The sequence below is a fragment of the Macrosteles quadrilineatus genome, unplaced genomic scaffold (assembly GCF_028750875.1).
Source record: "Macrosteles quadrilineatus isolate MER2022 unplaced genomic scaffold, UCM_ALF_1.0 Scaffold_48__1_contigs__length_938360, whole genome shotgun sequence".
NCBI lineage: Eukaryota > Metazoa > Arthropoda > Insecta > Hemiptera > Cicadellidae > Macrosteles > Macrosteles quadrilineatus.
The window spans coordinates 610,319-624,159 of record NW_026542641.1 but is presented as its reverse complement, the minus strand read 5'-3'; the positions used below and the strand labels follow the sequence as shown (position 1 = coordinate 624,159).

The window sequence follows — 13,841 nt, the reverse complement described above, 5'->3', positions numbered from 1 at the left end:
AAGAACAGTAATATGCTGTCTAAAAGAAAATAGTATAGTCTGCAAGTGTTGGTTTTTAAGTTAGGGCTGTTTGAATAGTTCCTTAGTTGGCATGTAGGTTGCAACGCTGCTTACTGGCAAAGTTTATTAACAGAAAGGCACCGTTTACAGTTCTATAGCTAACATGTACACTTAGCTGTGTGCCTAGAAAACTTTTTAAGATATAGAATTTCACGCCGCATACGAGATAAGGTCATTGGTATGTTTTTAGACTGTAAGAAACATATCAGCTGGATTAGGGAGCTTAAAAATGACTATGAAAATATCAATTTCTTAAGGAATTGTGTTTAGTGTTTTTGTGGATACTTTTCATAGAAAACCACAAAGAAAAAAGGTTTTCACAATTTATTTTTGTTATATAGTATATTATTGATTAAATTGTGCATATTTATGAAAATAGTTGTTGAGTTTGAGTGAGAGTTGAAAGTGGAGAGGATTTTCCATTGTCACGTGATTTAAAATGTTTTCTGTTGCTTTCACCCCCAACAAACCCAAAACATCTTGCGCCTCTGGGTCCGAGCACATTTGAAAGCAAGCCTGGATTTACCTTTAAATCAAATGGTATTTAGTGTAATTGTTGTTGTTATAATACCGTATTATCATTCCATGTTTTTGTAGTTTTTATACAAGTACATATTTTTGTCCTTTGTTAATTCAATAAACAATTGTATTCTCTCTGTAACTTAATTTATGTAAACATTGTGAATCTATGTTAAATGACTATGTAATATTTTAACTGTCTTGTGTATGGTTGCCAATATAAATAAATTGCCTATTACAGGACAGATAATGATCCCAGACAGCACAAGGATATTTTATAAATATTTTTAAAACATATATCCATCTTAAAAATATTTTATATATTTTAATATTATTTTTAAAATCTATTTTTTTAATTTTTGAATAATATTTTAACATAATAGTTTTAAAATATTTTAAAATGATTTTTTAATTGTCTTAAAAATATATTTTGTAAATATTTTCTATTTTTCGGTTGAATATATTTACAAAATATTTTTAATATATTAAGACAAAATAATTTAGTTTTTTATGTAAAAGATATTTTTAAAATATTTTATTTACCATAAAAAATAGCTTTTAAAAATATTTTTATAGAATTGTAACTGTAAAAATATTTTTAAAAACACTTTATAACACCTTTATAAAGAATATTATAGAAATATTTTATAAATAGCCTGTTTAGGTTTTAAAAATATATTTTGGTTACTTGTTTCAACCGAGCTGGGTAAAATATATTTCCCACACATTTAAAAAATATATTTTGACAGCAAATTTCTTGTTCCTTAAAGAATTGATTTAGGGCCATGACTAAAAGACTTTTTTAAATAATTCAAGTAGCTTATACTAAAAATTGCATGTATATTACAGTTGTCACTCCAAAAATAATTCCTTTTTTCCAAACAGTTAAACAAAATGTTTAGACTATCTTATAAAAGTGAACTTTTAACATACCGGATGTCCGCCCAAGTAGCACACATTGTTATTGTTGGCCCAACGTTGGGAAATGGTCGGTACGGTTATGAAATCTATAGTAAATTGGATCTATAATTAATAGATTTAATTATAGATTATAGAGCAGGGAACACCTGCTTAATATAGAACAATTAAAATAATGCATTTTTTTAATTAATATTTTTTAACTTATTTGAGTTAATTTTTAATAGATGAACAATTTAAGGGGAAATATTAATTAATGTTATAATAATAAATTATAATAACATTACTAATCTAATTGTAATTAAATAATCTTTATTCAAATACTAGTACCCTCTCCAACTCCCAGAAAAACAATTCATCTACTTGATGCCTAAGCAGATTAACAGAATTATATTATATACTGTGGTATCAAAAATATTTCAAGTATTGCGGCCATTGCAACTGTCGGCTACTCTTTCACCACTTGAAAACTCTCAAAAACAACCAACACAGGTAGCTCAGAGGTAAGGTAGGAGGCTCACAAGGCAAAGGTACCAGGTTCAAACCCCCGTCCGGGCAAAAAAATTTTGTTCTAGTTTTTTTTTAATTTGTTTTTATGAACTATTTAATCAATTTACTCAACTAATAATTATGCTTTTCATACCAAATCTTTATAATTTAAAATATTTAAATACATTTTTTAATAATTTTTTAATAACATTTATAAAATATTAAAACAAAATATTTTATTAAAATATTTTTAGTATACATTGGGGGTGGAATAGGATGCATTTTTAAAATATACTTTAAAGATTAAAATAAAATATTTTTAAAACATCCTGTGCTGTCTGGGATTAACCTAGAACAAATTAGTTCAAAAGTTAACTCTTGTGAAATGTGTTTGGGACACACTCCTTAACATTTACCGAGAATTCCCAAAAACTTCAGCAAAATTTGCCATCTTGGAAAATGGCAGCGAAACAAATCAAACTTTCAAGGCTTTACGGAAGTTGAATAAATTTGAAGTTATAGCAATTTCCCTTAAACCTCGCAAGTATGATTTGTTTCGATGCCATTTTCCAGGATGGCGGATTTTGCTGAAATGGCATTTTTTGGGAATTCTCGGGAAATATTTAAGAGTGTGTCCCAAGCACATTCCAGAAGAGTTTATCCTTGAACTAATTTGTTCTAGGTTAGGGTCTTTTTTTGGATAACTGTCTTGTACTACAGGTAAAGTAACACATTGATCAATAGCTAATTGTCAATAAATTATACAAAAAAAAAGTGAACTGAAAACATACCTGTTAATGTAGAAAGAAAATATTGGAGCAATTTTGTTCTGTCTGTAGAAGTTGTAGAACAAAGGAGTGACACCGGGGGACAGTTTTTCCAAGCCTAGCCCTAGGGTTCCGTCTGCTTCATACAGAGCGTTTATCCATGGCAAATGTTTGAGTTCTGCAAACTTCTGATCTGTGGTATTCATCTGGCCAACCTGGGGAGCAAAGGTATGTTACAATTTCATCAACAAAAACATAGTGAGAAAATGTACAGGAAACTTTTTTTAACAACTTATAACTCAAGCTTGGGGCTGATTTTCACATTATTTAAACTTTTCACATATTTTTAAGCGGTTTGTAAATACATTCAGTCTGATGGGAGCATTTATACACTATGGTGTAACCACTCCCTCTTCAAGTGCTGCAGCCAACTCCGATGGCAAATATAGTATATTTTTGAAACCGAGTGTTTATTAGTTTTGGTAATATCCTAGACTGCTTGTACTAATTCCTACTTACCTAACCAATCTGAAATTTCTTGCGTACCATACTTTGATGAATGTTCTGAATGGTTGTGCCCAACGTATATGATGTTACATATGGCTTTAATTTGCTTTAATTACTGCTTTAATTTGTTTGAACAACAGAGTAACACGGACCAATGAGGTTCAAGGATTGAGAGAGAAGAAGTAAAATTGTAATGATTCGAACTTCAACTAATCAGCTGTTTAGGCCAATTTAATTGTTGAGTGCTGCAATTAGTGTTTGGTACAATGTTTGGTTGCATCACTGACAGTGGCAATGAGAGGTTTAAACAAAAACATAACCTCTCTTAGAAGTAATGAGTAGTGATTTATAGTAATTAAAACACTGTCGTAGGTAAAGTAATGTATGCAACTTGCGTAAATAGTGTTAACGACACTTGTAGAAGGTTTTAACGCACTCGCCAAGGCTGGCACCTTAAATTTTCTACTCGTGTCGTTAACACACTACTACTATAAGTCCCCTGAAACAATGCACTATTAACTACAAATAATATTTTTGTTAAATCAAGTGTATAAAAAAGATTAGTGATTATTGAAAATGGATAAAACTTACCAAGAACAAGTCATTGGAAAGATATCCAACATAAGTGTTGGAAATGTTGAAGCTGGTGCCATCAGGTTTATAAGTCGATGATCTACTGTGGTCATATCTTTCATGTCGGGCTGAAAAATACATTTATACCTAAATCAATAATCACCTGTATCATAAATTTAATTAACCTATTTTAAAATCAGTAGGATATTGGCAAAAATGAATTCCAAACTGTTCTTCGAGGTCTCCTTTATAATTAAGCTCTCAAACTCTGGAACTTTTCAAAAAGAAACCTAAATATGCTGGTTTAAAATTGTATAACAAAATTTCAAAAAGCATTACAGATAAGGCATCAAATAAAAATTCAAGATTAAATTGTAGCAGTACTTCATCAAAAAAGCTATTTATTCTTTTGATGAGTTATAAGAAGTAATGTTAGTTTTTACATTTTTAATTCTAAGATACCTTTGTTTATCATTTTTCAATAACTGTATTTGGCACTATTTATGTGTATTCGATGCTACAAACAAATAAAGATTCTTTGAATTGAATGAGTGAACTTGTGGAGACTAGTGTATAATACTTCATGTCTTTTAAGCCATATGGGAAACACGTTTTAATATTGGCTTCCAATCGGCCACATAAAACAAAGACCAGCGAAACCAAGACAGGATAACTTAAGTTATAGTAAAGCACAATACCACAAGCTATGCTGACAGGGGGCATTCAACGGACGGAACCCAGGTGTAGGCCCAAGCCGTGTCCATCACCATTTTGAATGTCTTCTCAGGCTTGCCAATGTTGACAAAACCATAGTATTGGGTCTGAAAATATACTCATAAATAGTAAAGACATTAAAAGACTATAATAATGGTACAATACCTCGTCAAGTAATCCAAATGGTGATTGAGGTTATCAACCTACATGTTTCGCCGTTAATACGGCATCGTCAGGGTTACAAAAAACGAAGACATCGATGTCACACGCACACAATAAATACACGAAAACGAACATTTAATTATGAAAAGACAAAAAGTAAACATTTAATTGACATTGATAGGCCTATCACACGCACACGACACGGACGGTCCCGGCGCAGGTAGTAGACTGCAGTCAGACTCCTTCCTCGTTGTTGTCCATGTTATCAGTAGGACAAAGGTCAGGTGGCCGGTTATTTTGGTGAATTAGCACATTGAAAATAGAGTGTGACTGGAACTGCAGTTTTTCATTGAGGATATGTCCACTGGCGGTGTTGTCGTGGTATAATTTGTAAATTTCAAATTCCTCTAACGTGTTTAGTTTACTACCTTTCCTGCATTTATGTAGCACCTCAAAACCGTCAGCAATCTCACTCATGTTATGGTTTAGGTCGATTAAATGCTGGGCAAACGCTGAATTTTGTTTGATTAAACGTGGTTTGGGCCTGTGTTCATTGTAGCGAGTAGCGAACCCACGACCTGTTTGCCCAACATATTGGCTTGGACAATCTTGGCATTTAATTTTGTAAACACCTGTCATTTCCATTTTATCTCTTGATCGGTCAGTTTGTGACAGGGTGTTACGAGTACGGTTTGTAGTTTTGAATGTTAATTCGATTCCCTTTCTACGAAGCTCTTTGGATAGGCAGTTTTGTAATGTGTGGGAATATTCAATACATACGTACTTCTTACGTTCGTCCTTTTGTTTGACCTCTCTATTATGGTGTTTGATTATAAGTCTGTCTACAAGCCCGCTATTATAGCCGTTGGATATGGCTATATGTTTGATGATATTGTATTCATTACTGTAATTTGTGGGACTTAAGGGGACCGTTAGAAGTCTGTGTACCATAGAGCTGTATGCTGCAATTTTTTGAGAATGTGGATGATATGAGGTTGCGTGAATGGTCTGAACTGAAAAAGTGGGTTTCCTGTAGATTTTATAATCGAATTTATTGTTAATTTTAGTTATGGTTAAATCTAGAAAATGTATTGCGTTGTTGTCTTCTTCTGTTTCTAATGTGAACTTTAGTCTCGGGGCTATTTTGTTTAGATAATTTAAGAGTAGATCCAATTGCCTTTTATTGCCATCAAACAAGACAATGGTATCATCGACATATCTATTGTATAGTACTATTTTAGAATGATATTTGTTCTTGTCAGATAAAATGTACTCATTTTCAATATAATTTAAGTATATATCAGATAAAATTCCAGATAGTGGGGAGCCCATTGCCAGACCATCAGTTTGAGAATAATATTTCCCATTAAATGCAAAATAGTTTTGTCTCAAAATCTCTCTTAACAGGTCAATAATCTCTTTTATTGCCTCTGGTAACATAGCTGATTTGTTTGTTAAGTTTGTTTGTATTATATCTATGGTTTTTTCTACGGGCACATTCGTGTATAAATTCACTATGTCGAATGAGGCAAGCAAATGATGGTTTTGTATGTGCCAATCTTTAGTTTTGTCAATGAAATCATAGGAATTCCTTAGGCTGTGGTTATTGTCTAGGACTATGTTATCCTTTAGGATCCTTTCTAATCGTTTAGCGATATTATATGTGGGTGCGTTTGTGTAGTCGACTAGTGGCCTGATGGGAACACCTGTTTTATGAACTTTAGGAAGCCCCCGTAGTATCGGGGCTGATGGGTTCATGATACGTAGATAGCGGATATCGTTATCAGTGAATAACACTTTACTCGAATTTATCAGAGTTTTGATTTTTGTTTGATAATTTTTAGTGGGGTCTTTTTTTAGTTCAATAACTTCGTTGGCAGGTCGTGGGTTCGCTACTCGCTACAATGAACACAGGCCCAAACCACGTTTAATCAAACAAAATTCAGCGTTTGCCCAGCATTTAATCGACCTAAACCATAACATGAGTGAGATTGCTGACGGTCTTGAGGTGCTACATAAATGCAGGAAAGGTAGTAAACTAAACACGTTAGAGGAATTTGAAATTTACAAATTATACCACGACAACACCGCCAGTGGACATATCCTCAATGAAAAACTGCAGTTCCAGTCACACTCTATTTTCAATGTGCTAATTCACCAAAATAACCGGCCACCTGACCTTTGTCCTACTGATAACATGGACAACAACGAGGAAGGAGTCTGACTGCAGTCTACTACCTGCGCCGGGACCGTCCGTGTCGTGTGCGTGTGATAGGCCTATCAATGTCAATTAAATGTTTACTTTTTGTCTTTTTGTAATTAAATGTTCGTTTTCGTGTATTTATTGTGTGCGTGTGACATCGATGTCTTCGTTTTTTGTAACCCTGACGATGCCGTATTAACGGCGAAACATGTAGGTTGATAACCTCAATCACCATTTGGATTACTTGACGAGGTATTGTACCATTATTATAGTCATTTAAAGTAATCCAGGGGCCATCAACATGGAATTTAATAGACATTAAAAGGTTAGGTACTTTTAGCTATTAGCACACTAATCACTTTTCGCTATACTAAAAATTAATCAATTGGTTTCTGTAGTTTTTTCATACCAGAAAGTCATCTTTCATAGTAAGGCACCAGTAAAGTCAGCTGGAGTAAGGGTCAATTTAAGGATTGTTCTCGCGTGAAAATGACACTTTTTCAAAAAGCTATAATACAGTAGAACCTTGATAACAAGACTCTCATTGGGATTATTAATTAAGACTTGTTATCAAGGTTGACTTGTTTTTGAGGGTCTTCCTATCGAGGTTCAACTGTATGAGTTTCTTAGTAGGCTTTCAACGAAGCTACACTATAAATATTTTTCAGGTTTGACCAGGCCAATTGCACTTTCACAAATTAAAAATTGGAAACATACTCTTTAAAAATAGTTGACAATTCTGTTTGGTGAACTGTATATTTAATATTTTGTCATTAAATGGGTTGTTTTTAACATGCTGTGTTTAGCTGTGTGTAGTTTGTAGTGTGGCAAAAAAGTATAATATGAAACTCATTTGGGAAGATGATTACAGAGCTTGTAGTGCGTCACTGTCACTTTATTAAATGTAATGAGTAATGTAATTAAATGTAATAAAGTTGTTTTAGAATTTTTAAAGTTATGTTGTAACAGTTGTTTCAAGTTTTTTCACTTATCTAATGAATCAAGTGATTTCATTGCCAGGGACGTAACTAGGCTATTCAGCACCCATAGAAAACCACAAAAAAAAAAGTTTTTCACAATTTATTTTTGTTATATATTATATTATTGATTAAATTGTGCATATTTATGAAAATAGTTGTTGAGTTTGAGGGAGAGTTGGAGAGTGGAGAGGATTTTCCATTGTCACGTGATTTAAAATGTTTTCTATTGCTTTCACCCCCAACAAACCCAAAACATCTTGCGCCTCTGGGTCCGAGCACATTTGAAAGCAAGCCTGGATTATCCTTTAAGTCAAATGGTATTTAGTGTAATTGTCGTTATTATAATACCGTATTATCATTCCATGTTTTTGTAGTTTTTATACAAGTACACATTCTTGTCCTTTGTTAATTCAATAAACAATTTTATTCTCTCTGTGATTTATGTAAACATTGTGCATCTATGTTAAATCACTATGTAATATTTTAACTGTCTTGTGTATGGTTGCCAATATGAATAAATTGCCTATTACAGGACAGATAATGATTAACCTAGAACAAATTAGTTCAAAAGTTAACTCTTGTGGAATGTGTTTGGGACACAATCCTTAACATTTACCGAGAATTCCCAAAAACTTCAGCAAAATTTGCCATCTTGGAAAATGGCAGCGAAACAAATCAAACTTTCAAGGCTTTACGGAAGTTGAATAAATTTGAAGTTATAGCAATTTCCCTTAAACCTCACAAGTATGATTTGTTTCGATGCCATTTTCCAGGATGGCAGATTTTGCTGAAGTGGCATTTTTTCGGAATTCTCGGGAAATATTTAAGAGTGTGTCCCAAGCACATTCCAGAAGAGTTTATCCTTGAACTAATTTGTTCTAGGTTAGGGTCTTTTTTTGGATAACTGTCTTGTACTATAGGTAAAGTAACACATTGATCAATAGCTAATTGTCAATAAATTATACAGAAAAAAGTGAACTGAAAACATACCTGTTAATGTAGAAAGAAAATATTGGAGCAATTTTGTTCTGTCTGTAGATGTTGTAGAACAAAGGAGTGACACCGGGGGACAGTTTTTCTAAGCCTAGCCCTAGGTCTCCGTCTGGTTCATACAGAGCGTTTATCCATGGCAAATGTTTGAGTTCTGCAAACTTCTGATCTGTGGTATTCATCTGGCCAACCTGGGGAGCAAAGGTATGTTACAATTTCATCAACAAAAACATAGTGAGAAAATGTACAGGAAACTTTTTTAATAACTTATAACTCAAGCTTGGGGCTGATTTTCACATTATTTAAACTTTTCACATATTTTTAAGCGGTTTGTAAATACATTCAGTCTGATGGGAGCATTTATACACTATGGTGTAACCACTCCCGCTTCATGTGCTGCAGCCAACTCCAATGGCAAATATAGTATATTTTTGAAACCGAGTGTTTATTATTTTTGGTAATATCCTAGACTGCTTGTACTAATTCCTACTTACCTAACCAATCTGAAATTTCTTGCGTACCGTACTTTGATGAATGTTCTGAATGGTTGTGCCCAACGTATATGATGTTACATATGGTTTTACTGCTTTAATTTGTTTGAACTATTAAGAGTCAAAACAACAGAGTAACACGGACCAATGAGGTTCAAGGATTGAGAGAGAAGAAGTAAAATTGTAATGATTCGAACTTCAACTAATCAGCTGTTTAGGCCAATTTAATTGTTGAGTGCTGCAATTAGTGTTTGGTACAATGTTTGGTTGCATCACTGACAGTGGCAATGAGAGGTTTAAACAAAAACATAACCTCTCTTAGAAGTAATGAGTAGTGATTTATAATTAAAACACTGTCGTAGGTAAAGTAATGTATGCAACTTGCGTAAATAGTGTTAACGACACTTGTAGAAGGTTTTAATGCACTCGCCAAGGCTGGCACCTTAAATTTTCTACTCGTGTCGTTAACACACTACTACTATAAGTCCCCTGAAAAAAAGCACTATTAACTACAAATAATATTTTTGTTAAATCAAGTGTATAAAAAAAGATTAGTGATTATTGAAAATGGATAAAACTTACCAAGAACAAGTCATTGGAAAGATATCCAACATAAGTGTTGGAAATGTTGAAGTTGGTGCCATCAGGTTTATAAGTCGATGATCTACTGTGGTCATATCTTTCATGTCGGGCTGAAAAATACATTTATACCTTAATCAAAAATCACCTGTATCATAAATTTAATTAACCTATTTTAAAATCAGTAGGATATTGGCAAAAATGAATTCCAAACTGTTCTTCGAGGTCTCCTTTATAATTAAGCTCTCAAAAGCTCTGGAACTTTTCAAAAAGAAACCTAAATATGCTGGTTCAAAATTGTATAACAAAATTTCAAAAAGCATTACAGATAAGGCATCAAATAAAAATTCAAGATTAAATTGTAGCAATACTTCATCAAAAAAGCTATTTATTCTTGTGATGAGTTATAAGAAGTAATGTTAGTTTTTACATTTTTAATTCTAAGATACCTTTGTTTATCATTTTTCAATGCCTGTATTTGGCACTATTTATGTGTATTCGATGTTACAAACAAATAAAGATTCTTTGAATTGAATGAGTGAACTTGTGGAGACTAGTGTATAATACTTCATGTCTTTTAAGCCATATGGGAAACACGTTTTAATATTGGCTTCCAATCGGCCACATAAACCAAAGACCAGCGAAACCAAGACAGTAAAGCACAATACCACAAGCTATGCTGACGAGGGGGCATTCCACGGACGGAACCCAGGTGTAGGCCCAAGCCGTGTCCATCACCATTTTGAATGTCTTCCCAGGCTTGCCAATGTTGACAAAACCATAGTATTGGGTATGAAAATATACACATAAATAGTAAGGACATTAAAAGGTTAGGTACTTTTAGCTATTAGCACACTAATCACTTTTCGCTATACTAAAAATTAATCAATTGGTTTCTGTAGTTTTTTCATACCAGAAAGTCATCTTTCATAGTAAGGCACCAGTAAAGTCAGCTGGAGTAAGGGTCAATTTAAGGATTGTTCTCACGTGAACATGACACTTTTTCAAAAAGCTATAATACAGTAGAACCTTGATAACAAGACTCTCATGGGGATTATTAAATAAGACTTGTTATCAAGGTTGACTCCTTATTGAGGTTTGCAATAACATGTGATTTGGGGTAAAATAAATTCAAGGGGATTTGAAAATTACACTTGTTATCAACGATGACTTGTTTTCGAGGGTCTTCCTACCGAGGTTCAACTGTATGAGTTTCTTAGTAGGCTTTCAACGAAGCTACACTATAAATAATTTTCAGGTTTGACCAGGCCAATTGCACTTTCACAAATTAAATATTGGAAACATATTCTTTAAAAATAGTTGACAATTCTGTTTGGTGAACTGTATATTTAATATTTTTGTCATTAAATGGGTTGTTTTTAACATGCTGTGTTTAGCTGTGTGTAGTTGGTAGTGTGGCAAAAAAGTATAATATGAAACTCATTTGGGAAGATGATTACAGAGCTTGTAGTGCGTCACTGTCACTTTATTAAATGTAATGAGTAATGTAATTAAATGTAATAAAGTTGTTTTAGAATTTTTAAAGTTATGTTGTAACAGTTGTTTCAAGTTTTTTCACTTATCTAATGAATCAAGTGATTTCATTGCCAGGGACGTAACTAGGCTATTCAGCACCCATAGAAAACCACAAAAAAAAGGTTTTCACAATTTATTTTTGTTATATAGTATATTATTGATTAAATTGTGCATATTTATGAAAATAGTTGTTGAGTTTGAGGGAGAGTTGGAGAGTGGAGAGGATTTTCCATTGTCACGTGATTTAAAATGTTTTCTATTGCTTTCACCCCCAACAAACCCAAAACATCTTGCGCCTCTGGGTCCGAGCACGTTTGAAAGCAAGCCTGGATTAACCTTTAACACGTTCGCTGCTACGGACGTTCCGGAACGTCAGCCGGGCCACGGCGTTAGGAGCTAAGAACGTTCCAGAACGTCACCGTTCATTGTTGTTTAACGTTGCTATGGATAAGCCAGCACGTCACAAGCGTTCTATATTTCTTTGCAGCTCGTGGGGACGTACTTTTCTGACAATAAAAAATATAGTTTCCCAAGTCACCACCTGGGTCGTTTGGAACAGGGCTTTGTTTTACCTCTTTCCTGCTGGATAGCGATACTACTTTAACGACTGTAACCTGGGTAGTGCTGCTATCTATCAGAATCACTTAGTACTATATCCAAAGCCAGTTTTATTGCAGAACATTGCCATCCAGTATAACTACTGTTGTTTTTATTGTAATTCAGTGTATCGGTGGCAATGTTACGCAGCGGCCGAGCGTTAGTTCAGCAACTGGCGCCGTCCCGGCATCTAGCGCTCAGCAGCGAACGTGTTAAGTCAAATGGTATTTAGTGTAATTGTCGTTATTATAATACCGTATTATCATTCCATGTTTTTGTAGTTTTTATACAAGTACACATTCTTGTCCTTTGTTAATTCAATAAACAATATTATTCTCTCTGTGATTTATGTAAACATTGTGAATCTATGTTAAATCACTATGTAATATTTTAACTGTCTTGTGTATGGTTGCCAATATAAATAAATTGCCTATTACAGGACAGATAATGATTAACCTAGAACAAATTGGTTCAAAAGTTAACTCTTGTGGAATGTGTTTGGGACACACTCCTTAACATTTACCGAGAATTCCCAAAAACTTCAGCAAAATTTGCCATCTTGGAAAATGGCAGCGAAACAAATCAAACTTTCAAGGATTTACGGAAGTTGAATAAATTTGAAGTTATAGCAATTTCCCTTAAACCTCACAAGTATGATTTGTTTCGATGCCATTTTCCAGGATGGCAGATTTTGCTGAAGTGGCATTTTTTGGGAATTCTCGGGAAATATTTAAGAGTGTGTCCCAAGCACATTCCAGAAGAGTTTATCCTTGAACTAATTTGTTCTAGGTTAGGGTCTTTTTTTGGATAACTGTCTTGTACTATAGGTAAAGTAACACATTGATCAATAGCTAATTGTCAATAAATTATACAGAAAAAAGTGAACTGAAAACATACCTGTTAATGTAGAAAGAAAATATTGGAGCAATTTTGTTCTGTCTGTAGATGTTGTAGAACAAAGGAGTGACACCGGGGGACAGTTTTTCTAAGCCTAGCCCTAGGTCTCCGTCTGGTTCATACAGAGCGTTTATCCATGGCAAATGTTTGAGTTCTGCAAACTTCTGATCTGTGGTATTCATCTGGCCAACCTGGGGAGCAAAGGTATGTTACAATTTCATCAACAAAAACATAGTGAGAAAATGTACAGGAAACTTTTTTAACAACTTATAACTCAAGCTTGGGGCTGATTTTCACATTATTTAAACTTTTCACATATTTTTAAGCGGTTTGTAAATACATTCAGTCTGATGGGAGCATTTATACACTATGGTGTAACCACTCCCGCTTCATGTGCTGCAGCCAACTCCAATGGCAAATATAGTATATTTTTGAAACCGAGTGTTTATTAGTTTTGGTAATATCCTAGACTGCTTGTACTAATTCCTACTTACCTAACCAATCTGAAATTTCTTGCGTACCGTACTTTGATGAATGTTCTGAATGGTTGTGCCCAACGTATATGATGTTACATATGGTTTTACTGCTTTAATTTGTTTGAACTATTAAGAGTCAAAACAACAGAGTAACACGGACCAATGAGGTTCAAGGATTGAGAGAGAAGAAGTAAAATTGTAATGATTCGAACTTCAACTAATCAGCTGTTTAGGCCAATTTAATTGTTGAGTGCTGCAATTAGTGTTTGGTACAATGTTTGGTTGCATCACTGACAGTGGCAATGAGAGGTTTAAACAAAAACATAACCTCTCTTAGAAGTAATGAGTAGTGATTTATAATTAAAACACTGTCGTAGGTAAAG

The 13,841-nt window shown here is 33.7% G+C and overlaps 1 protein-coding gene across 1 annotated transcript in view; it reads right to left on the bottom strand.

Moving 5' to 3' along the window:
- The window catches only part of LOC129005971 (lysosomal aspartic protease-like), a 50,148-nt gene extending 36,984 nt beyond the window's left edge, over nucleotides 1-13,164 (bottom strand). Inside the window, exons 1-7 of the mRNA XM_054435048.1 lie at nucleotides 12,983-13,164; nucleotides 10,621-10,739; nucleotides 9,956-10,065; nucleotides 8,883-9,073; nucleotides 8,140-8,195; nucleotides 3,852-3,961; nucleotides 2,778-2,968 (exon numbers count right to left, since the gene is read on the bottom strand). Of these exons, the coding sequence (XP_054291023.1) occupies nucleotides 2,778-2,968; nucleotides 3,852-3,961; nucleotides 8,140-8,195; nucleotides 8,883-9,073; nucleotides 9,956-10,065; nucleotides 10,621-10,739; nucleotides 12,983-13,164 (959 nt within the window). The remainder of the gene's footprint in view (nucleotides 1-2,777; nucleotides 2,969-3,851; nucleotides 3,962-8,139; nucleotides 8,196-8,882; nucleotides 9,074-9,955; nucleotides 10,066-10,620; nucleotides 10,740-12,982) is intronic.
- Nucleotides 13,165-13,841: the final 677 nt, after the last annotated feature.